General features: G+C 56.3%; 6 protein-coding genes across 6 annotated transcripts; 3 read left to right on the top strand and 3 right to left on the bottom strand.

The window, feature by feature from the left end:
- The first annotated feature begins 4051 nt into the window (after positions 1 to 4051).
- On the top strand, positions 4052 to 6226 carry MYCTH_2303093 (uncharacterized protein). Its single transcript, XM_003662413.1, has 3 exons — positions 4052 to 4146; positions 4257 to 5475; positions 5550 to 6226. Exons 2-3 carry the CDS (start codon positions 4379 to 4381, stop codon positions 6136 to 6138), a joined length of 1686 nt encoding a protein of 561 aa, XP_003662461.1. The 5' UTR covers positions 4052 to 4146; positions 4257 to 4378; the 3' UTR covers positions 6139 to 6226.
- Positions 6227 to 6307: 81 nt separating this feature from the next.
- MYCTH_2303090 (uncharacterized protein) lies at positions 6308 to 8692 on the bottom strand. Its single transcript, XM_003662412.1, has 4 exons — positions 7770 to 8692; positions 7465 to 7705; positions 7109 to 7381; positions 6308 to 7036 (listed from the first exon to the last, which is right to left on the bottom strand). The coding sequence occupies exons 1-4, from the start codon at positions 8284 to 8286 to the stop codon at positions 6406 to 6408; spliced, it is 1662 nt and encodes a 553-aa protein (XP_003662460.1). The 5' UTR covers positions 8287 to 8692; the 3' UTR covers positions 6308 to 6405.
- Positions 8693 to 9259: 567 nt separating this feature from the next.
- Positions 9260 to 11636, top strand: MYCTH_2303089 (glycoside hydrolase family 13 protein). The gene has a single exon (XM_003662411.1). The coding sequence runs from the start codon at positions 9501 to 9503 to the stop codon at positions 11346 to 11348; it is 1848 nt and encodes a 615-aa protein (XP_003662459.1). The 5' UTR covers positions 9260 to 9500; the 3' UTR covers positions 11349 to 11636.
- A 135-nt stretch (positions 11637 to 11771) lies between these two features.
- Positions 11772 to 14249, top strand: MYCTH_68580 (uncharacterized protein). The gene is made up of 2 exons (XM_003662410.1): positions 11772 to 13625; positions 13714 to 14249. Exon 1 carries the CDS (start codon positions 11924 to 11926, stop codon positions 13577 to 13579), a length of 1656 nt encoding a protein of 551 aa, XP_003662458.1. The 5' UTR covers positions 11772 to 11923; the 3' UTR covers positions 13580 to 13625; positions 13714 to 14249.
- A 42-nt stretch (positions 14250 to 14291) lies between these two features.
- Positions 14292 to 16834, bottom strand: MYCTH_2303088 (uncharacterized protein). Its single transcript, XM_003662409.1, has one exon. The coding sequence runs from the start codon at positions 16686 to 16688 to the stop codon at positions 14436 to 14438; it is 2253 nt and encodes a 750-aa protein (XP_003662457.1). The 5' UTR covers positions 16689 to 16834; the 3' UTR covers positions 14292 to 14435.
- Positions 16835 to 18492: 1658 nt separating this feature from the next.
- On the bottom strand, positions 18493 to 23541 carry MYCTH_81753 (ABC transporter; the record flags this gene model as incomplete). The annotated part of the gene is made up of 11 exons (XM_003662408.1): positions 18493 to 19599; positions 19665 to 19852; positions 19914 to 20029; positions 20115 to 20644; positions 20727 to 20884; positions 21015 to 21459; positions 21842 to 21988; positions 22064 to 22343; positions 22408 to 23064; positions 23141 to 23328; positions 23401 to 23541. 11 exons carry the CDS (start codon positions 23539 to 23541, stop codon positions 18889 to 18891), a joined length of 3561 nt encoding a protein of 1186 aa, XP_003662456.1. The 3' UTR covers positions 18493 to 18888.
- Positions 23542 to 24033: the final 492 nt, after the last annotated feature.

Raw genomic sequence — 24033 nt, 5'->3', positions numbered from 1 at the left:
CTTTCTGGTCGGTATAAGAGTATTCGAGCTTCTAGAGAGCTATAATAACGCCTATCGAACGTAGAAGAAGCTTCCTTTATTCGAGCTATCTACTAACTTGATGCCTAGGGCTAGCTAATGTCCATCTCGGCTATTAAGAATCTGGCTAGCTAACTCCTCCTTGCGAAGGAGGATATAAAACCTCTTAGAAAGTACTGGTATTTTAACTTCCTTGTATGCTATCTAGAGGTTCGGATGTGACGCTCTTGTATATTAGATTAGTCCCGGAAAGATACCCTTGATTATTAGACTTTAGAGTAGTAGTTTAAACTCTTCTAGACTACCTAGCTTATATATGATATTACTAATGATAATATCTATAATATAGATAAAAAGAGCTATATAAAGGGTATTAGGGATACTTTGATGGTTATTATACCTTATATAAAGGTATAGAAGCTAACCTCTATTTAGCCTGGTAACTATAAATAGGTCTTAATCATTAAGTATATTAATACTAATAATTATATTTTACCTTTATTTATAATCTTTAAAGGTACTTAAATTTAAGAGTTATAGATTCCTTAAGACCTTAACCCATATATTATTATTTAAGTCAGTTTAAATGGCTAGATTAATTATAATATTATAGTAGAATGGATTAGGTGCTTTAAATAGTATATAGTACCTTAAATAGTTAGTCGGAACTATCTTCTTCTTCTAGATAGCTATATAAGTTATATATTACCATAGTTTGTTAAATTCTATACCTCCTATAATATTATTCCCTTCTACTTGCTATTATACTTAACCTATATACTATAACCCCTAGACATTAGTATCTTTAGCCCTCTAATATAGCGATATCGCTAACTTATTATGGAAACCGCTCTCTTTAATATAATTTAAATTAATAATCACTAGTTTTTCAACATCTACTCCTAGATATATAAAACAATACCAAAGAATATTACTAACATATAGAAAAGGGCTAGGCTAATTCCATTTGACCTAGTAAAGGTTCTTAACCTCTATAAGTCTAATATAGATATACTAGAAAAGGAGGCATTTTTCTATTCTAATAGTAAGAAGATACTCTTTCAGTTTAATAACCTTATAGAGGAACTATCTAGAGTTTATAACAGCCTATTAAAGAAGGCAATTACCTATCTAAAATAAGACTTTCTAACCTTGTAAGCAAATAATCTCATACTCTATCTTCTAAACTAGGAGCTTATCAAGAGGAGGACTAATAGTCGGAAAAAGACTACCAAGAAGCACTTTAACAAGGCACGTATACTTACTATTATAGCTATCTAGGAAAAGATAGATGAGAGAGCTATAAAGGAGGAGGAAGAACAGCGGCAAAAGGCACGGCGTACGGCATTACAGGGGAAGGTAGGCTTTGCAAAGCTAGTATAGAAGGAGATGCCTGTAGACTACTCTATATTTGACTAACTCTAGGAGTGTTGGCTTGCGAATAGCTTCAATTGACTGTGTCCTTGTTGGTGTTGTAAGCTGTATATTACCCCTGAATTTGGTGGAGATTTGGTGGCCGAATTTGGTATGTGACCGACATGGGTATGATTGACGTTAGTGTACAGTACATACAAACATAATTACACTGCATGTGGCCCCAATCATGAGCCGCTTTCTTGATGACTTTGTAACTGAATCTGGTCAAACTCCCTGTTGGAATCCTAGTATTAGCCGTGGAACGCATATGAACAACAACTCCAAGACTTCGATAAAATGTCGGCGAGAACACCGGTTGCAAATGTCCCTTGGGATCATCATGGCTGCCCGTCTGGATTGTCGAGTCCTTGTATCGATTCTCGACCGAGTTCGACAAACATGCTTCAATCCTATTACGTACAGCGACTTGGCAGCGTAGTAACCAATTACAGAAAATTGAACCGTCAAGCCATCATTTTTGATAACACCTGACGACATACAAGCCATGGATGGTTTGGGAATGCAACACCGTCTTGGGATAATTATTATACTCGTATGACTACGCGCCACACCACCTTAATCTCCTGTCAATAACCTTGGGCATCGAAGAGCCTTACCCCGGCTAGGCGCAAGAAAGCCAGGCGCCGCTACTACTTGACGTGACGGGAGCGATGACGGGTCTTGCCGTTCTGTTCGTAGTCGGAAGGATATACAGCCGCCTACTGTCCTGAAAACGCCTCGAACAGAGGACTACATTGTCATTGATTCCCTTGTCGGTCCTTCCCTCGCTCTCGACGGATGTAGCGGTCCTCATAGTTCGACCCGGATCAGGACTGATTTTTTTGTGCAGTTGTTGATCATCTTGTACCTCGTACTTGTCAGAATAGCCGTCTCAGTATAGGGTCGGCAGGCATAGAGGGACGTTGTCACAAGAGGATGCCCGAAAGACCAGCTTGTATGTACATTTTGGATCGCTTTCATGACCGGGATTGCGTCGTTCGCGGCACCTAAGTTCGCTGTCATCATGCTACTGGCCAAGATCCTCGATCCGGCCCAGCTGCTTAAGGCAATAATGTTGATCACTTTGGTATTATACTTTCTATTTTCCGCCGGCATTATTATTGCCATGCTCATGCTGCAATGCCGGCCCATCGGAATCCAATGGATCGAGCCGGAGGGGAGGTGCTGGGACTTCTCAATCACGATGCGCGCCAGTGTCGCCCACGGAGTTTCCTAGGTCCTCCTTGATCTATATCTTGCCTTGTACCCAACCATCGTGCTGCGTCGGCTGCAGATGGGCTGGAGGAAGAAGTTGGCCCTGTCCTCTGCACTCAGGTTTTGGATATTGGTGTGTCTCCTTGGCCTTCCAAGCTGACCTGCTTGGAATCTCGGCTGATGGGGCTGCCAGCGCCGGAGCCGTTGCGGCTTACAAGTGTTACACGCTATTAACAATCGCCGTTGACTCCACCGACTTTACGTGGATGGCTGACCAGGTGGTGCTTTGGACAGCGTCAGCGTCTCACAGAGATCATCTCTGTTGCGTCCTGTTTTATATTCTGACACTCTGATGATCTCAGAATTGAAGCTACCTGCGTACTCATTGGTGCTTGCATTCCCTGTCTCTGTCCACTTATTAAAACACTCTTTGGTGCCTCGGTGCTCAGCGGCGGCTCAGGGAGGGCTGCTATCCGGCAGCAGCAGTGTCATAGGATCGACACCAGCGCCACAGTTGGACCGTCCCGAAAATACAGAAAACCGGCTATACGGAGCCCTTATGAGCTTTCACAGCTGAACACAGCAACAGACAACAGCAAGCACGGTATCCTCAGGCTCTCTTTTCACGTCGGCACGGCGGGGCTGCGTGCCGAAGACATGATGCCGAATTGTAACAGCGACTACAACTAGAACGGTTACTAGAACGAACCGTACTCGGCCGGGGGCATGGGAGCGGTAATAATAAGGTGTGGAAAGTCAGGTGATTATCAGGCAGATGTTTGCACCTTTCGGCCAAGCCTCTTCCGCAGAGTTATCCCGCCACTTCCATGTCGGAGGCAAGGGTGCTTATTCAGCGATAACATGGGATAGTGTAAGAGAGAAGGGGGGGGACTGAGCATGACAGAGTGGTGCTCTGAGAAGAACAAGAATAGACCAGAACAGAGAACAACCCGTATCTGCACTACTGCTAGTAGCGAAATTGCACGGATGGACCTAATTCTGTTGTCCAGATACGGAGTAGTAGTGTACTAGTATGTATGTACGTGTGTGCGATATCAGCGTCCTGTGGGAGACAAGTGTATAGTTGCATTGAACAGCGGATTAATACCCACACTAGGCCCAACGGTCTCCAGTTGTTCAATGCTCATCGAACCCAGTTGCTGAGCTTAGTGAATGCACGTGGGTCAAACTGGGTCCCCACGAGTCGATCCTCGGGAAGCCATTGATGGCTCGAGGAGATTGGTCTGTTGCAATCAGCCCCACGTCCTTGCTCGACCCTGTTAAGGAAGGCCAGTTGAAGTGCGATTGTGGGAAAAGCCCCAAAAGTGGAAGGTACTTTAACCTGTGTGTTCCCGGCGCCGAGGCAGGAACGCGCGGCGAAGGTTTTATTAGATCCAAGGGTCGCTCCCGTCCGATGGGTTTTCGCCAGAAGAAGAAGAAAGATCTGGGACTGAATTGGCCGGTACGACTGTAGCCTCTGAACGGGCTCCAAGACAGGTCAATACCCCTTAGCTTTTCAGAGGGTACACACACGGGACTGCCGTTACACTGCAGAGTAGCGGTGATTGTAATTGAGGTGCTTAAGGAAGTTGCCGACATCGTCACAGCACCTGCATACATCAGCCGCCGTTGACCGACCGCGACTTCCCGAGAAGTCAAACAGTTGGATTTTCGGGCATACCTTGCAAGCCTTCTCTCGCGCGGCATATCCCCGCTCCTTCCCACAGTCATGAAATTTTCCCTCGCTACAGCCTGCCTTCTGGGCACGGCTCTCGCTGTTCGGGAAGACCACCTCGTGAGCCGGAGACTTAACAAACGGTTTATCGACGACGCCGGCAACTACAACATCTCCTTCTATCACATCAACGATGTACACGCGCACCTGGACCAGTTTTCCAAGTCCGGCACCGACTGCACGCGTCCGGAGGCGGGTTGCTATGGCGGTTACTCGCGTGTCAAGACGGTGCTCAAGGAGACGCGACCGTCGCATCCCGACTCCCTCCTCCTCAACGTCGGCGACGAGTTCCAGGGTACCATGTTCTTCAACTTCTACGGCGGCGAGAAGATCGCCGAAACCATTAACCAGATCGGCTTCGACGCCATGACCCTGGGCAACCACGAGTTTGATCGGGGCGACGACTACCTGGGCGAGTTCCTCGAGAACCTGACCTTCCCCATCCTCGTCGCCAACATCGAATCGGACAACGAGGTCCTCAACCGCACCATCAAGCCCTTCCACATCTTCCCCGAGTACGACCTTGCCGTCATTGGCGTCACGACCGACACGACGCCGGGCATCTCCAACCCCGGCAAGGGTACCAAGTTTAACAACCCGGTCGCCGCGGTCCAAAACACTGTCGACCTGATCCGCTCAACAACCAACATCACCCGCCTGGCGGCCATCACCCACATCGGCTACGAAGAGGACCAGCGCCTGGCAAAGGAAACGACGGGCCTGTATCTGATCATGGGCGGTCACAGCCACACGCCGCTGGGTGATTTCGAGGGCGCCGTCGGCCCGTATCCCACCATCGTTGAGAACAAGGATGGCGAAGAGGTGTTTATCGTCACCGCGTACCGCTGGGGAGAGTACTTGGGCTATATCGACGTGACGTACGACGCCGACGGCAAGATCCTGGCCTACCACGGCGCCCCTATCCACCTCACCAACGCGACGGCCCAGGATAAGGACCTGCAGGAGCAGATTAACGAGTGGCGCGGTCCGTTTGAGGAGTACGCCAAGGAGGAGATCGGATATAGCAATGTTGTTTTGGACCAGACGACGTGCCAGGAACAGGAGTGCCTGCTGGGCGATTTTGTTTCCGAGTGAGCCCCCCCCCCCGGTTGGTCTCGGATACATTCGAGCAAGGGGAGAGGGGGAGATTCTAACGGTCGCGCAGTGCCTTGCTCACTTACCGTCTCAACGCGAGCACTTCTGAGACAGCGCCTGCTTTTGCTCTCGTCAATGCCGGTGGCGTCAGGGCCACGATCGACGACGGGCCAATCACCCGCGGCGAAGTCCTGACGGCCTTCCCCTTTAGCAATTCCGTCGTTGAGGTGACTGTGACAGGCGAACTACTCTGGAAGGTCCTCGAAGGTATCATCTCCGGTGTGAACGTGGACAATGGCAAGCCGGTCACATCGTTCCTGCAGGTTTCACGCGGCATCCGGATCGAATACGGCCCGGCTTCTGCTAACGGCACCGACAATGTGCTCGTTTCGGTTACCATCGGAGATAAGTCGTTGGATAAGGCGGCCGAGTACAAGATTGTCACTGTGGACTTTGTGGCCGGCGGAGGAGATAACATGTTCAGTACTCCATTCGAGAACCTGGTGACCCTGGACGCCGTGGATGAGGTCCTGGTTCGGCATATCCAGGCTACATCGCCCGTGGACATTGCCCTGGACGGGCGGCTGACCAAGGTGAGCCGCTGCAAGGCAAGCAGGGCGGTCAGGATGGAGAGGGCGCGGAGGGCCAAGAGGAACTAATAGGAATGCTCTCTTTCTTTTGTATGTAATCATAGCCTTGCTTATCTCACCGCAGAATGAAGATTAATAAATATTTAGTGACACAATTCTCTGAACAGACAGTTCCTCGCCAGATGATTAAGAGATCTGGCACTAGAATGCGGAGAAAAGGGAAGAAAAAAGAAAAGAGAAAAAAAAAAAAAAAACGGGAAGGGCCGTGTGCATGGGACGCAGATTGACCCGGTTTTGTCGTGTGTGATAAATTATTCACTGTCTTGGACAAACTAATTATTTTTCTACGTGCTCCAGCATCTCGCCCGACAAGCTCCTCTTCTCCTCTGTGTGGGCAAAGGGATCAATCTTGGTCTCGGCAAACTTCCTTGCCGGCACCCGCTGCTCAAACAAGAGGTCCAGCTCGGCGTAGGTCCTGCCCTTGGGTTCCGGCAGGCGGAAGAAGACCCAGATGGCCGACAGCAGGCAAGAACCGGCCCAGAAGAAAGCGGTCCTGGCCCCCCAGTTCCAGGCGGTGGAGCTCAGCTGATAGTTGGTCATGACGTTGACGAAGATGTTGCTGGCGTTGTACGCGGCCCGGGCCAGCACGATCGTCTTGGCCTTGAGGCGGGTCGAGGAGAGCTCCGAGACGAGCGAGTAGGTGACGGGGCCGACGGCGAAGTCGTAGACAAAGGTGAAGACGATCAGCATCGCACCAATGGCCCAGACGGACGCCTTCGTCGTGCCAAAGGAAAGGCAGCCCACGATGATGAGGAGGGTGAGCTGGGCGCACAGTCCGCCAAAATGGATTTTCCGGCGGCCGACCCTGGACATGAGGAACCAGGAGCCGGCGGTGCCGATCATGCCGAGGGCGTATTGGCAGAGGGAGAGGGTGAAGGAATTGCTCGAGTCCATGCCGGCTTGGACGCTGTCGAGTGTGTCAGTAAGAAATATTATTAACAGAATTCGCTGATGGGCATGGTGTTGGGAGCCGACTGACAGAAAGTATGCAAAGTAACCCATCAGGTTTTGCCCTCCAAGCGTCTGGACAAGCCAGATGCCGACGACGATTTCGGTCCGGCGGAGATCGACGCCCTTGAAGCAATCACGGAACCGAACACCCTCCTTCAGCTTCTTCTCCAGCTCGTTGGTGTGCTCAATCATGGCTATGGTCTCGTCAAGGTCGAAGTCGGGCTGGTTTCGCGAGGTCAAGCGCAGCAAGGACCTCCTTGCTTCCTCTTTCCGGCCGTGCCTCACATACCACCAAGGGGACCTAGATAGTCGAACGGGTTATTAGTCACGGTGCAGGGGATTGAATAGAAAAGGGGTCGAAGGGGATGAGACGAAGTCACTTACTCGGGGGCGAAGATGAGACCAGCGAGAATGGGAACGGGCCATACCCACTGCACGGCAAACGGAATCTTGTAGGCATAGTCGTCGTTCCGTCCCACCGACCCCTTGTTGACGGCAACGGCAAAGAATTGGCCAATGACCCAACACATATTGATGAAGGTGGTGAGATAGGGACGAAGCACCATGGGAGCCACCTCGGAGGCATAAGCTGCCGTTACGCTCTGGAATGCACCCCAAGGAACGCCTAATTAAAACCAAGCTCTTAGTTGACCTAGTTCCTATAAATAATTATAGAGGAGGAAACTTACCACACAGAATCTCGCCAACCACCAACACTTTGACATTGGGTGCAAAAAACAGGACAAAGATGAAGCAGATCATCAGGATCAACGACCCAATGGTGGTCATCTTGTAGCCGAAGCGGTCCGAGGCCCAACCGGCAAAGATCAGGCCGAAGATCTCGCCCGCCCTGGCACCGTTGGACAGACCGGACTGCCAGGCAGCCGAGACTACATACTTGTCCGAGGCGGCGTCATACTCGCCGAATTTCTTGTTGAAGGCCGGGGAGGCATACAGGTTGCCGAGCAGGGCAAGGTCGTAACCTTCCATGATGATGGTGGACGATACCAGGACTGACCAGCCGATGGCCTTGGGATACAGCTTGAGAGCCTTCAGGAGGGACATTTGGTGCTCTTTCTCCGAGGCATGCTTTGCCTCCACGATAGCGATGTCGCCATCCAGAGGAGCCGCAGCAGCAGCAACTGCGCCGGTCTCCTTGTCTGGAAGAGGCCCGTCCGAACCTGGTGGTGTTTTAGTATCGGCCATCGTGTCTACGAAGCCCCGAGCGCAGGCAATAATTATGAAAAGAGAGAAGATGGCACAGAGAAGAGACCGATGCTATCAATGTACGGCAGCAAGCAAGAGAGGTATCCGAGAGCTCTGGAGATGCTGGATCAGGGCAGGTTATTTATCTTCGACCTGCAGGATGGCGCGCGACCGAGAAGGTGTTCATGGTTCCGGGGCGCGAGTGCATCGGCCACAGTGTCGGTGGCACTGGACCAACCAGGGTTCGCGTCAGTTGCAGGCGGAATAGTTTGCGGGGCTTGGGTAGTTTCCGTGGGCTTGTGAGACGACCGAATCGGTTAGTGGTGTCCCAACCCCGACGAGGGACCGTCGCTTTCCCCTCGATTTCCCCAGGCGTACGGTTTTCGGGGGAGGGGAGAAAAAAAATAAACGAGAAAAAAAAACAAGGTTGGAAACTAGTGTACGGATTACACCAAACCTGTGGGCCATTCATGGTGAATACACTAGTGTACGGATTAGTCCCTTGGGTGTGGCTGGTCGATGGGGGAAGGGGAATCGGTTCCAGCAGGGGCGTCGGAGTTGCAGGCGGAGTTTATTGCATGCCAATTGGACAAGACTTGCTCTGGCACAGGGGGCGGACTCCGTGCCGAACTGGTTCTCTCTGCCGTGCGGCCCCACGCCAGATGCCACACACACCCACGTGCCGCTATTCTTGTCAAACGGGGGGGTCCTTGCATCTCGACGAAAAAGGATACTAATGGAGGTCATCAAAAAACAAGCGTGGGGTTCTCCGCCTGCTTTTCGTTATCAGGACACAAAGGATCAGGGATGCACGAATAAACGTCGCCGCCGTGACCTTGGTCGAGATCCAGATCTTTCCCCAGGAACCCACCAAAAGTAGTGCAGTAGCATAGGACCAGGGTGTCGGAGCGCGACGGACGGACAAGCTCGACTGTACGCAGATCCCAACGGATCCGCACTCCCGTGGTGGATGATGGGGGCTGGGTTTTTCTCCCTTGTGCCTCGGGAATACGATATCAAGCTCCTCCCTCTCTGTCATCCTCGTGGGATATTTGGTCCCCCGCCCCAAAACGATCTCGCCGTCCCCCCCAAGCCGCTCGCCTCTTCCCTACTTCCCTATTAGCATTATTAGGCCACGCTCAGCTTGAAACCATTATCGAGTTGTTGAGCTTGTCCCGCCCGGATCAGACTCGACCAAACCTAAGAAGCATACGATGGGGTCCAATCTCATTCACCACCCGGACGGCTGGGTCGGGACAACGCCGTGGTGGAAAGACGCGGTCTTCTACCAGGTGTACCCGGCCAGCTTCAAGGACTCCAACGGCGACGGCTGGGGCGACATACCGGGACTCATCTCCAAGATCGACTACCTCCATCGGCTGGGGGTGGACGTGGTCTGGCTGTCACCCATGTTCGAGAGCCCGCAACAGGACATGGGGTACGACATCTCGGACTACCAGGCCGTCCATCAGCGGTACGGGACGCTGGAGGATGTCGACCGGCTGATCGAGGCCTGCCACAGCCGCGGCATGAAGCTGATTCTCGACCTGGTGGTCAACCACACGTCGGACCAGCACCCCTGGTTCAAGGAGTCGCGGTCGTCCAAGACCAGCCCGAAGCGTGACTGGTACATCTGGAAGCCGCCGCGGTACGACGGCGAGGGCAACCGGATCCCGCCGACCAACTGGCGCGGCTACTTTGCCGGCCCGACCTGGACGTGGGACGAGGGGACGCAGGAGTACTACCTGAACCTGTACGGGCCCTTCCAGCCGGACCTGAACTGGGAGAACCCGGAGTGCCGGGCGGCCGTGTACGACGAGGCCATGCGCTTCTGGCTGGACCGGGGCGTGGACGGGTTCCGGATCGACACGGTCAACAAGTACTCGAAGCGGACTGACTTCCCGGACGCGCCCGTGACCTGCCCCGGGGTGGCGCACCAGCCGGCGCCCGAGATGTGGTGCAACGGCCCGCGCATCCACGAGTTCATCCGCGAGATGCGGACGCGGGTGCTGGCGCCGTACGGGGCCGTCTCGGTGGGCGAGCTGTCCAACACGCCGCGGCCGGAGCAGGTGCTGCCGTACGTGTCGGCGGCGGCGGGCGAGCTCGACATGGCGTTCGAGTTCAGCACGATCCGGCTCGGCACCGGCGACCTGTTCCACGGCAAGTACATCTACCGGCCCTTCCCCCTGTCGGCGCTCAAGCGGCTGGTCGAGACGTGGCAGACCTTCACCGAGGGGACGGACGGCTGGCACACCGTCTTCTGCGAGAACCACGACAACGGCCGGGCCGTGTCCCGGTTCGGCGACGACAGCACGCCGGAGCTGTGGGAGGCCAGCGCCAAGACGATCGCGCTGTGGCAGGCCACGTCGACGGGGACCCTGTTCCTCTACCAGGGGCAGGAGATCGGGATGCGGAACATGCCGGCGAGCTGGGGCATCGAGGAGTACAAGGACGTCGAGAGCGTCGGCTTCTACAACGAGGCCGTCGCCACGGGGGACCAGGACCGCGTCCGGGCCACGCTGCACGGCCTGGGCATCCTGGCCCGGGACCACTCGCGCATCCCGTTCCAGTGGGACGACTCGCCGAACGCCGGCTTCACCGACGAGGGCGTCACGCCCTGGATGCGCGTGCACGACCAGTACCGCGAGCTGAACGCGGCCAAGCAGGCGGCCGACCCGGAATCCGTCCTGGGGTTCTACACCAGGATCCTGAAGCTCCGCAAACAATACCGCGACCTGTTCACGCACGGGAGATTCAGGCTCCTCGCCCCCGACGACGAGGCCCTCTTCATGTACGTCAAGGAAGGCGGCGCGGACGGGGACGGGGACGGGGACGACGACAAGAAGAGGAGGAAGGCGCTGGTGGTCATGAACTTCAGCAGCTCCGTCCAGCAATGTCCCGACATCAGCGGCGCTCTGGGTTGCCGCGAGGGAGAGGCGAGCCTGCTGCTGAGCACCGTCCGGTCCGGGAAGTCGGCGGCTTCCGACGGGCTCGGGCCCGGCCTCCGAGGCAGCGAGCTGAGCCCTTGGGAAGGAAGGGTGTATCTGAACTTTAAGCCGTGACTTGCCGCTGTGCAGTAGGCTCCTGCCTAATTACACTTCATGAGGTGTGCACAGTTCATGAGGTGCCTGGTAAGTTGAGGGATGAAGTTTAATGGGAAAGGAACGGGGAAGGAATTTTCCGTGCCAATTCATTCAGACACTACGACTAATGCTTTACGCGCAACATGTTGTTGTTGTTGTGGTGGTGGTGGTGGTGGTGTGCAGGTATAGTGTAGAAACGTCAATCGGTTTCCATGCCAGGCACGCCACAGATGTGAAACGGTGGATTAATTTTATTTTTTTGTCGTGGCGGAAGGCCGGGTTGTTTCCCCGGTTACCCCGGGTCCGGGGGGCGCGTCGTGTCCGCGCGCCGCTCTCCACATTGCGGAGAGCGGCCTTTTCCTCAATGGGCTAGTTAAGACATCCCCAGATTTGCCGGCCTCCCCGCTTTCTGCAATGGGGGAAAAGGGGGGTGGGTGCAAATGTGTACACTCATCATTCCACGCTCCACGCAGAAATCCACATTACAGGCACTTTGCCAATAAAATAACTGTTGTGCCCCATCAACGACTCCATCATACGCTAGGAGTGTATTTATGTACATACATGCAGACGCCCCCCCGCGCCCGGGAATGAGCAAGTCGCTCGTCCATGATGCGGCCACTTCAGCAGAGGCTGCCTCGACGGCGCCTCGACCGAAGCCAAAGAGGGTACAAGTCTCGAGGGCGTGTCAAAGGTGCAAGAGGCTGCAGAAGGGCTGCAGCGAGTCCCGGCCGTGCCAGCGGTGCGTGCGGGTCGGCCTCGAGTACGAGTGCCTGCGGGACCCCGGGAGGCAAGCTCGGCGATCGGCGACGGCGGGGATGGCTACTACTATTAATACCAATAGTAGTAGTAGTAGTCGAGCATGGTCATCATATCCGCACCTCCCCGCGAGCCTCTCGCCCGAAACCGCCCACGCGTCCCCGCTTACCGGGTCATTGCCACCGCTGCTGCTGCCGCCGCCGCCGCCGCCGCCGCCGCCGTCGCCGAGACGGAGCCTGCCTCCCGGCATCGTGATCCGGTACTGCTTCCAGCGCTTCTTCGCCAAGCTGTACCCCACCATCCCGATCCTGACCCCCGAGTACGCCGACCTGCTGGTCGCCGAGGCCGAGTCGCACCGCGGGGCCGAGGCCCAGTGCCTCGTCACGGCCGTGTGCGCCGTCGTGCTGCTCCAGGTCGAGGAGCCGGACCGGCGCCCGTTCGAGGCCGCCGGGATCCCGCACTCGAACCGCCATTTCGGCGAGCTGCTCTTCGAGGACGCCATGGCCTCCCGCGTCCACCTCTCCTCCAGCGCGTTCAACCCCAGCCTGGAGCGCACCCTGGCCACCTTCTTCCTCTACGCCGGCCACGCCTCGCTCTTCCACCACAGCCAGGGCTTCTTTTTCCTCCGCGAGGCCGCCACCCTCTGCCTCGTCCTGCGCATCCGCGACGGTGACCTCCTCAGGCGGAAGCTGGCCGACAGGCTCTTCTGGATCATCCTGGTGTCGGAGCGCTCCCACGGGATCCGCTACCGCCGGCCCGTCACGCTGCAGGTCGTCCCGTCGGGCCCCGCCCTCGAGGCCGAGTCCGAGTCCGGGTCCGGGTCCGGGTCCGGGTCCGGGTCGGAGCCGGACACGGCCCTGGCCGGGCTGCGCCGCCTCGTGTCCCTCTTCCGCCCTCTCGACACCGCCTTCTTCTCCCTGCTCAACCGGGAGGAGACGACGGTGTTCGGGTCGCGGCTGGTGTCGTCGTCGCTCGACGCCATCCAGGCCGCCATCCGCGGCGCCCTCGAGCCGCAGCACACGGGCTTGCTCTGCGAGACGCAGCTTGCCAACCTCAGGGTCACGCAGCTCTGGCTGCTCGTCATCCTGTGGCAGCTCCGGCTGCGGCTGGGCTTGCTGATGGAGGAGCCCGGCATCCCGTGCCACCTGACCTTCCACTACCCGGTCGAGCTGGGCGAGGAGCTGGTCGGCGTGGTCCGGGCCATCTCTGTCGAGAGCATCCGGATCCACGGCGTCGGCATCAACGAAAAGATCTTCGACGTCGCCTGCGCCATGGTCGACGTGCTCTCCCGCGTGCCGGCCACCGACAAGCGGGGGACCGGGCGGGAGAATATCAGGTACTTCCGGGACCTGATCCTGAAGCTCCCGGGCGGCGTGTCCACCTACGGGGCGCTCCTCGACAAACACATCAGCAACACATTACCGAACCTTTTGGTGCAGTCCGGTAATTAATGTAACTTAAGGACAAGCGCGGGCGGAAGCAATGAATGATCACCAGGTATTCTTCTCATCGATCACTGGTAATTACACACCAGATACAAACCATCGGACCGTGTTATTATTAATATTATTACCTACCCGTGCAGGAGCGAACCATGTCTGGATGCCATTCCGATTCAAAGAGCGACGTAATATCTCTTGTGTCATTCCGAACAAAAACGGGATTCGGCCTTTTCGCAATGAGACATCTCGGCTCGGGTCGACGGTCAACATCGAGATGGCGAAACGAAGCGCGCAGCATAGCGTAGCCGGCGAGATAACACCAATCTGGGCCTTATCTACATCTGTCCATAGCGCTCCTCGACCGGGGGAAGTTTTTTTTTTTTTTTTTGGGGGGGGGGGATCGCTTCGGGTTCTTGCAAAGTGGTGCACAAACATTGAGGTGTTAGAACTGGCTCAGGTCAACAGTCCGGGGGAAAATGGGAGGAGTGGGAGGCTTGGAGGGCGTAGGGACTTTCTAGGCTCGTCTATCTTTAGCTACGGCGGGGACACAAGGGAAAACCAAAAATCAATTGAATGAAAATGGGGCTACTAGAATTGGGGGAAACAGTTTCTGTAATATTAGAACTCTGTAATGGACCCTCTGCGCTAATTATTGAGCAGTTGAGTGGTTTTGAGAGAGAATTGGTATTATGTGCGCCAATCTGTTCATACGAGGTGTTCCTGGCTTGAAACAGGTTTCCCAGTCCAACAACATCAAAGCACAAGAACGAATACGTCAAACTTGAATTTTCATCATGCCTCCAAGAAGGTGGGTTGGGTTGGGGGGAATGAGTATCAATGCTACTCCTGCAAGAAAGAAGCCTAGTTACAACTTAGGACCGGCCGAGCCTTGCTGTGCGAGGTCGAAGCGGTCGAGATCCATAACCTTGGCCCAGGCCGCCACGAAGTCCTTGACAAACTTGTCCTGGCCGCCGGCGCTGGCGTACACCTCGGCGATGGCGCGCAGCTCGGCGTGGGCGCCAAAGATGAGGTCGGCCCGGGTGCCCGTCCACTTCTTCTCGCCCGTCTTGCGGTCGGTGCCCTCGAAGAGCTCGCCGTCGATCGACTTCCAGGCGACGCCCGTGTCGAGGAGGTTGACGAAGAAGTCGTTGGTCAGCTTGCCCGGGCGGGTGGTGAAGACGCCGTGGGACGAGCCGTCGTAGTTGGCGCCGAGCACGCGCAGACCGCCGACGAGGACCGTGAGCTCGGGCGGGGTCAGGGTCAGCAGCTGGGCGCGGTCGACGAGGAGCTGCTCCGTCGTGACGCGCGAGGTACCGCGGCCGTAGTTGCGGAAGCCGTCGGCGAAGGGCTTGAGGTGCTGGAACGACTCGACGTCCGTCTGCTCCTGGGACGCGTCGGTGCGGCCCGGGCTGAAGGGGACGGGCACGCCGGCGGCCTGCTCGAGGGCGGCGACGCCGCCGAGCACAATCAGGTCGGCGAGCGACACCTTCTTGCCGCCCGGGGCCGAGGCGTTGAAGGCGGCCTGGACGCCCTCGAGCGCCTTGAGCACCTCGGCCAGCTGGGGCGGGTTGTTGACCTCCCAGTCCTTCTGGGGCGCCAGGCGGATGCGGGCGCCGTTGGCGCCGCCGCGCTTGTCGCTGCCGCGGAAGGTCGACGCCGAGGCCCAGGCGGTCGAGATGAGCTTGTGCGGGGCGACGCCGGTGGCCAGGATGTCGTGCTTGAGGGCGGCGATGTCCTTGTCGTCGACGAGTGGGTGGTTGACGGGCGGGATGGGGTCCTCCCAGGGGAGCACCTCGGCCGGGATCTCGGGGCCGAGCCAGCGCGAGCGCGGGCCCATGTCGCGGTGCAGCAGCTTGAACCAGGCGCGCGCAAAGGCGTCGGCGAACTGGTCTGGGTGCTCGAGGAAGCGGCGCGAGATCTTCTCGTAGACCGGGTCGAAGCGCAGCGCCAGGTCGGTGGTGAGCATGCGCGGCTTGTGCTTCTTGTTCGGGTCGTAGGGGTCGGGGATGAAGGCGTCGGTGTCCTTGGCCACCCACTGGTTGGCGCCGGCGGGGCTCTTGGTGAGCTCCCATTCGAACTTGAAGAGGTACTCGAAGAAGTTGTGGTTCCACTTGGTCGGCTCCTTGGTCCAGATGACCTCGAGCCCGCTCGTGATGGTATCGGGACCCTTGCCGGACCCGTGCTTGTTGCTCCAGCCGAGGCCCTGCTGCTCCAGCGGGGCCGCCTCGGGCTCGGGGCCGACATTGTCCGAGTGGGCGGCGCCGTGCGTCTTGCCGAACGTGTGCCCGCCGGCGATCAGGGCGACCGTCTCCTCGTCGTTCATGGCCATGCGGCCAAAGGTGATGCGGATGTCCCGGGCGGCCGCGAGGGGGTCGGGGATGCCGTCGGGGCCCTCGGGGTTGACGTAGATGAGACCCATGTGCGAGGCCGCCAGGGGCGTCTCGAGGTCGCGCGTGTGGATGTCCTTGTGGTCCTTCTTGGACTCGTCGCCGCCCAGGGCGCCCTGGCCGGCGACGCCCTCGCGGCCTTGCGAGTAGCGCACGTCGTTGCCGAGCCACGTCTGCTCCCCTCCCCAGTAGATCGACTCGTCCGCCTCGAAGACGTCGGGGCGGCCGGCGGCGAAGCCAAACGTCTTGAAGCCCATCGACTCGAGGGCAACGTTGCCCGTCAGGAGCAGCAGGTCGGCCCACGAGATCTTGTCGCCGTACTTTTGCTTGATGGGCCACAGCAGGCGGCGGGCCTTGTCGAGGCTGACGTTATCCGGCCAGCTGTTGAGCGGGGCGAAGCGCTGCTGGCCCTGGCTGCCGCCGCCGCGGCCGTCAAAGACGCGGTAGGTGCCGGCGCTGTGCCAGGCCATGCGGATGAAGAGGCCGCCGTAGTGGCCAAAGTCGGCCGGCCACCAGTCCTGCGAGTCCGTCATGAGCGCGCGGAGGTCCTTCTTCAGGCCCTCGTAGTCGAGCGACTTGAAGGCGGCGGCATAGTCCAGGTCCTTCTGCGGGTTCGACGCCGGTTGATTCTGCCGGAGGATATTGAGCCGGAGCTGGTTCGGCCACCAGTCGGTGTTGCGCGTGCCGCCGCCGGCGACGTTGGCGGAGTGGCGAACAGGACATTCACCCATGGTTGTCGTCGGTTGATCAGCGTTGCGGGTCGGCTAACGGAGTATTTTGGGGGGGTTGCGATGCTTCTGGTAGTACTATGCTACTGCTGGGTACCACCTCGGACAGGAGACATAGAAACCAGTGGAAGAGAAGGGCGGGAGGGCGGCAGGGGGGGACACGGGCAGGTGCGAGGGGCTTTATAAATCCATCGCCACGGAGGGGGCCGATGTGTCACAGCATCTCGGGAAGGAGTTGTCCCTGGGCCATCAGCAAGAGGGAAGTACCCCGCTCCCGTGCAAGTTGTACCCGCCGTCACGCCAACGCGAACCCCGCATTCGATGAGGGGCTCGATCGCGGCTTCCATCTGGTTCCCGTCTCGTGTGGTTCGACCGCCGCAAGCTTCGCCGGCCACCCTCCATCTTCACCCATGTCTTAGAGCTGCCGGCATCAGGCGACCGGGCGAGCCATAATACCTTGTTCTGTCTCTCTGCATCGGTAAAGATAGGTGGATTATTCATCCTCGCGGAAATTCGGGGAGTATCATGGTTGTGAGGTCGATCCCCTCCCCCCCTTTGGCGAGGGGCAATTCCTCAACACGGTTACAGTCGGCGGGATTGTTGTATCAGGCTTTGTCGGGACGGCGACAGCTGCATGCATCAGTAATTCGTTAGCCCTGATTGGTCCATATGACGTGCTCGGAGCTTCGGACATTCGACTTGTCTGCGAACGCCATTCCGAGCTTTCTGTTTGTCTTCGCTCTTTCGTGTGCCAAGTCGATTGCTCACCAAAGCGGGGACACCGTTTCCAAATCGTTGGTCCAGTGCAATCTAGTGCGCAGCCGACTGTTGTCGTTGCCCGGCTTTCCGCCACTCAACGCCGCCTAAGAGCCTCTGGTCCACTTCCGTGTGGGGAGGGAGACGCGTGTGCACCTTGATGGCAAATAGAGAACCGTGGAATATGGGGAGAACTGGACGATGCGGAGTGCTCACCAAAGATACACGGCAGTGGTTACACGGTCATCGATCGCCTTAATCATGGTCCGGGACATACGGGACATACTAAGGTATTATTAATAAATGCCCCGACTGTCGTAATTAGTTCGCTTCGCGTACCTCGCCACGATGCCCACAGTAATTAGATACGAAGTGACTCAGAGGTTTCTTGGCCTCCGTGAGCTTGATTCGCAAGATCTCGGGGGAAATGTCGTCATATCACTTACATCTGCCCAAGGACCATAGAGTCTTCATAAGTACCTAGGTACGTTAGTCATGGTGGCCGTTCTAATTACTCGCTAGAATCGAGATTTCATTAACGAGCGACAACAACAATTCAACTGATAAGAACTATTATGGCCACGCCTTTTGTAATCAACGTATCTCGACTACGGGTACCATGTTGGAAACGGGCATCCAACCGCCGCTTAAACAACACTTTGAGGTTTTAAAGTCCAATAGAACGAAACGAAGAACCTTGCTTCGCCCTTAACGTCTGCACCGTTCGAAATGTTATTAATTAAGTCTGAGTCTAACCAGAGCAAGTAACCCCCGTCGAGAGGGTCGTTCAATGGTTGCCATACTCGTGTCAGCAATATTACGTAGTAGTCATGGCCACGAGGGCATGATGATTCTGGGTGACTTTTGATGAACAAGCGTGTGTACCTGGCATTAGTCCCATTCTCTCATAGCATGGCTGAACACTTGAATCAGTCGTGATGGGATTAATAAATTTCATCTTTATGACCCGATCGCCACAGCTACTTGTCTCGAAGACATTAACGACATTGAATGACATGAAGTTATGTGTACCTAGGTAGATAAATCATGTAGGTATCTAAGAGATAGTTGTATGAATTACCCCGGAAGGCTTCTAATTATTGTGTATTAATGACAGTCAAAGTTGAATAGAGTACAACCACTAATTGGTATCTGTCCTGTTACCAAAATTAATTCTATTCGAAAAGATCAAGATCCAGAACAATAAAGAGGGAATCTAAGAAGGCCGTCGGTGCTGGGAACATTGTGTTTTGCGTTGATAATACACTTCCACCCTTGAATAGCGGGCGTTGAGTGGAGTCTGAAGGATAATGGCAGCTCCCTCGTGTGAGACTATCTGCCGTATGGAAGTAGTTGTCCTTAAGTGAGGTAGTTAGTCAGTCGGAGCACCTCGCTGACCGGGACATGACCCTGGTGCACTATTATTCCACGCGGCCCCCCTTCCCCCTTACTCGATGTTCTGCGCCTCGCACATCTTGCGATACATCCCTCCGAGAGCGATTAATTCCTCGTGTGTCCCCTTCTCCACGATCTTGCCGTCGTGGAACACGCAGATCATGTCGGCCTCTTTGATCGTCGACAGCCGATGCGCCACGGCGACGGTGATGCGGTCCCCATCCTTGGCCGCCTCGGCCAGGGCACTCTGCACAATCTTCTCGCTCTCCGTATCCAGGGCGCTGGTCGCCTCGTCAAGCAACAATATCTTGGGGTTCCGGATCAGCGAGCGAGCAATGGCAATACGCTGGCGCTGGCCCCCCGAAAGCTGCGTGCCATTGGGCCCTGCCGCGGTGGATAGGCCATCGGGAAGCGAACACACGAACTCCCAAGCGTTAGCGGCACGCAGGGCCGCTTCGATCTGCGAGTCGGAGACCGTGGGACCTTGAGCGGTGGCGGACGATGCGGCCGTGTCGACGGGAGCTGTCGGGTCGTCAATACCGAGCGCAATGTTCTCTCGGATGCTTCCTTGGAACAGCGTTGGCTCCTGCTGGACGAGAGACACAATCCGGCGGTAGTGCCGTGGGTTAAGCTCGCTCAGGACATCGCCATCGATGCGGATGTTGCCGGTAGACGGATCGTAGAAGCGCTCGAGCATGGCGATAACGGTCGACTTGCCGCACCCCGAAGCACCGACCACTGCCACGAACTGGCCCTTGGTGATCTTGCCCGGTGTTATTAGCTAGGATCGGTCGGCCACGGGGCGCTCTAGTTTCTTCATCTTCTTACCTCCAGATTCAATCCCCGTAGAACCATGGCGTCCGGCCGTAAGGGATACGAGAATCGGACACTGTCCAACGAGATTGGGCCGCCGGACTTTGGACTGTTATCGCGGTTTTCGTCGGTCTCCCGCACCGTTGGTTGCAGCCCAGAGATCCAGAACATGTAATTGGCCGCGTTCTTCGCATTGGTAATGCCTTGAACGACATCAGCCCCTAACTAAGCCTCGCCTCCAAGCTCTCCGACGGCGAGACTCACTGGTTGAAAACTGAAACATCTGGGCGGTGGCCTGACCGGCGAAAAACACGCCCATGAAGGCAACAAAGAAGTTGTACAGGGTCGTTTCATCAGATGCCATGAGGCGGCAGCCATACCTGGACCTCGTGTGTCAGGCCCGAATGATCCGGGACACGAGTGCTGCTGGCATACGACGGGGTTTAATTAATTATTATTACTTACCAGAAACCTAGGGCCAGGAACCAATATTCGATGGCCTGTGTCAGCCCGAAACAAACCATCACAGCCGCGATGGGCTGAACGGTCTGCGCCACTGCGTGGTCCAGCTCAGCTGTGTAGCGGGAAAGAACACGGTCCTCGATGGCCAGCGACGAAACGGTCCGGATGGCCGTAATCGCCTCGGACGCGATAGCTGCGCTAGTCGAGGTCTTCTTGGAGACGTTGTGATCGAGCCTCATGTCTAGGCGGATCTTGAGCCAGCCCGCGCCTAGGAGGGGAGGCAAACCTCCGAAAACAATCACCAGGCCCAGCTTCCAGGTGTGGGCGAGGCTCAGGACGGCGCAACCTACAACGTTGAGCACGGCGATAAGGATGAGCCCGACTTGGAAACCCATCAGCTCAAACACGGCTTGCGGGTGCGAGTCGACGCGGCTCGCAAGGGCTCCGGTGCTGTTGTCTGGCCGGTCGAAGAACTCAAGATCCTGGCGTAGAATGTCATGCAAGATCTGCCTGCGAAGTTTATGGGATAGTGTCTGGTAGAAATCCCCAACGTTAGCGCGCGCCCCTCGGGAAGCAACTGCAGAGCGAGATCCATACCGATGCGACGACGTTAACCGCATAACCCAATATAAAGTAGACGACGAGGCAGCCCGCGGCCAGGACGATGAACATTGAAGCGAAGAAGTTGCCGCGCTCCTTCAAAGCGTCGCCAGTAAGCGTGAACACATTCATCATCCTAGAGAGTAGAATGGCTTGACCGGGAAAGACGCCGGCTGCACAAAGGGGGAAAATAAAAAAGGGAGAGCTTTCGTCAGCGGGATCTTCTCCTTGGTCATGGTATCGCGTAGGTGATCAATCGACAAGCACGCGGTTGGGAAGGGTGGGAAAGGTAGGTAGGCTCACCGGCTGCAACGCATGCCACCAGGACGCAGAGGTACCACCAGATGAGCTCGGGACTGAACTTGGCCAGGCGGATTATGACCCCAAGTAAGCCCAGCTTCTTGTGGTTCTCGAAGTCATACCGTCCTTTCTGAGACTCCATCCGGGCCTGGTCTTCCGTGGCATACCGAGTCATGGTCTTGGTGAGCTCGGCAGGATGCCCTTCTTCGTCCGCGGCAGTGTCCTCTCCTTCGGCATCTGACGATGAACCGGCAGCCTTGACCGCCAGGTCCTGGATCCTGACCAGCCGAGCATAAGTACCGTCCTGAGCAACGAGTCCTTCGTGCGTGCCCTGCTCGACGATGCGGCCCTTGGACATGACGACGATGTTGTCCGCCTTGCGAATCGTCGCAAGCTTGTGGGCAATGACTATCGTCGTGCGTCCCTCGGCCGCCTTATCCAACGCCCGCTGGACTACTGCCTCGGCATGGGGATCGAGGGCGCTAGTGGCTTCGTCGAGGAGCAAGACCTTTGGGTGAGACACGATGCTGCGGGCAATAGCAATCCGCTGCTTCTGGCCACCGGACAGGAGGCTCCCTCGCTGTCCAATGTCCGTCTCGTAGCCGTTGGGCAGTTTCGAGATGAAATCGTGAGCAAACGCCGTCTTCGCCGCTTCTTGGACGTGCACCATCTGCTCCTCCCGGGGAGCGTTCTCCCAAGGGGTCCCCACGAGCCCATACGCGATGTTGTCAAACACGGATCCCTGGAACAAGACTGGTTCCTAGAAACATGAATACGTGAGTTAGAGAAAAAAGGCCTCTCTATCCACCGGACGCACGCCACCTCCATACCTGCTGAACAAGCCGGACGTTCTTTCGCAGCCAGCTGAGATTGAGGCTGTCAATGGGGCGTCCGTCCAGCTTGATGACCCCTGACGAGGGGTTGTACCACCTCTCAATCAAACCGACAATGGTGCTCTTGCCGGAGCCGCTTTGTCCCTGGGGTCGGGTCAGCTTTCGTTGCCCCCCGGGCTGTGTGCCCTGGATGGGAAACCGGTTGGGTTCACTGCTTACCACCAGGGCCGTGACCTTGCCGGCGGGCACTCTGAGCGAGAAGTTATCCAAGACTGTGACGCCGGGGCGAGTGGGATATGCAAATGTAACGTTTTCGAGTTCCACCAGCCCGGTGACCTCGGACGGCTTCTCGCCCGAGTCGTCGAACGGGTTGATTGCGGACTGCCTGTCGATGAGCTTGAACAGCGAAGCGGCAGAGGTTGCCGCACGGGTGAACTCGATAGAGTATGGCGCAAGCATGGTGATATTGATCGAGCCGATGGTGACAGATAAGAGGACACTGATTCGTTAATTAATTAGGGGTTGGGAAGAGCACAGATGGAATGATGGGGAATCATAATTACGTGAAGATTTGGCCGGGTGAATCAACCTCGCCCCTTGCCAACATCTGGACACCTTGCCAAAAAGCAAGACCGAATCCCAGGTAGATGATGGTGTATTCAACAGAGAACAGGGCGCCGAAGAGAGGCGAGTTCTTGTTCCCCCATCGGTGTGCCTCGGAGAGGAACTCGTCAAACTTGGCCACCAGCCTCGCACGCATCTCGAAGGCATGGACGGTTCGGACACTGGCGAGGACACCTTCGGCGAATGAGTTGGCCTGGGCGTGAATGTCGAGAATCTTGGTCTCGTACCCGGCCTCGATGGCAGCCACGATGCCCATGGAGATGATGGTGGCCGGAGCAATGCAGAGCGTGATGAGCGTGAGTTTCCACTGGGTGACAAAGGCGAGGATGAAGGCCGTGACAAAGGCAGCAAGACCTTGGAAGGTGAGGCCCAACTTTTCGGCAATACCGCCTTGGATCAGGCGGCCGTTGGACGTGGCCTGCGTTGCAATAGAACCGCTGGTGCCCAGGTCGAAATATGCGACTTCCTGACTGAGGGCGGCCCTGAGATAGGCATGGCGGATGTTGCGCACGATGCGGTGACTAACGTAGGTCAAGAGCGCGTTGTACGTATACGAGAGAACAAATCGACCGATTCCAAGGTAGACAAAGTTGAGGCTGCCCGCCCACGCGCGTCAGTCTCGCTTCCAGCCAAGTCGGAACTTCGCGGCGATGATGGGGCTTGGGGTCATACGCAAGCTCTGCAACGTCGTCGAGGAAGACTTGTCTAGATGAGTCGCCGGAAGCATAGTCCGTAATGACGGTGACAAACTCGCCGAAAATCAAATTCTGCAACGCGATGCCGGCGCCGGATGCAATGGCCGCCAGGATGGCGATGCCCTGGAGGGTGTACTCAAAGGGCCCCGCGTATCGGAAGATGCGCTGTAATTAATTATTGCAAGAAGCTGAGTAAGTATGCGCAGCTACATTCCTGATGGGACATGGTCGCCGTACCCGGTATGCACTCCAGCCATTTTCTTCAGCGCCCTTGTTATTAGTATCATTAATATTGCCCCGGTCTTCGCTCGTTGGTTGCGAGGTCGACTCCTTTTCCGCCTGCTCTGCTTCCTTCGGGAAGTCGACGCCGGCAGCCATGGTTGCGCTTTGAGAAGAGCAACGGCCTGGACGAGGTAGGCAGAGAGTCAACACCTACGAGTTGGCGATGGCAAGGCGGAGCTTGCCTTTCTTCTTGAAGAAGAGGGCACGTTTGAATGCGATGGTTCCTTTAAAGGTTTGGGTGGGCCCTGTCAAGCTAGGAGCCTTCCTGCCTGCTTGGCGCCAAGTGCTGCTGGAAGCTTGGAACACCAGATACGCGTCCTCCGACGGGGCAGCCGGGCGGGGAGTTGACCCGCGGCAGCATAACTAACCCCCTGATTCGAAAGTGTCCGTCTCCGGTTGTTGTCAAGCGACGATTCATCGGGCCTTAATCAGAGAGAATTAAGCTTGTCCCGTAATGAGTCACATGCCGAAGCCCCCGGGCTGGCGTTGATTGGGTGGAGTTCAAGTACGTCCGTATAGTAGTTTCTGAAAACAATTTCATGATCATTACTAGCAGCACTTTAGAGTTCCGTTTCCAAGCCCTGCGTT

Source organism: Thermothelomyces thermophilus, chromosome 3, assembly GCF_000226095.1.
Source record: "Thermothelomyces thermophilus ATCC 42464 chromosome 3, complete sequence".
Lineage (NCBI taxonomy): Eukaryota > Fungi > Ascomycota > Sordariomycetes > Sordariales > Chaetomiaceae > Thermothelomyces > Thermothelomyces thermophilus.
This window is presented reverse-complemented; position numbering and strand designations above follow the sequence as displayed.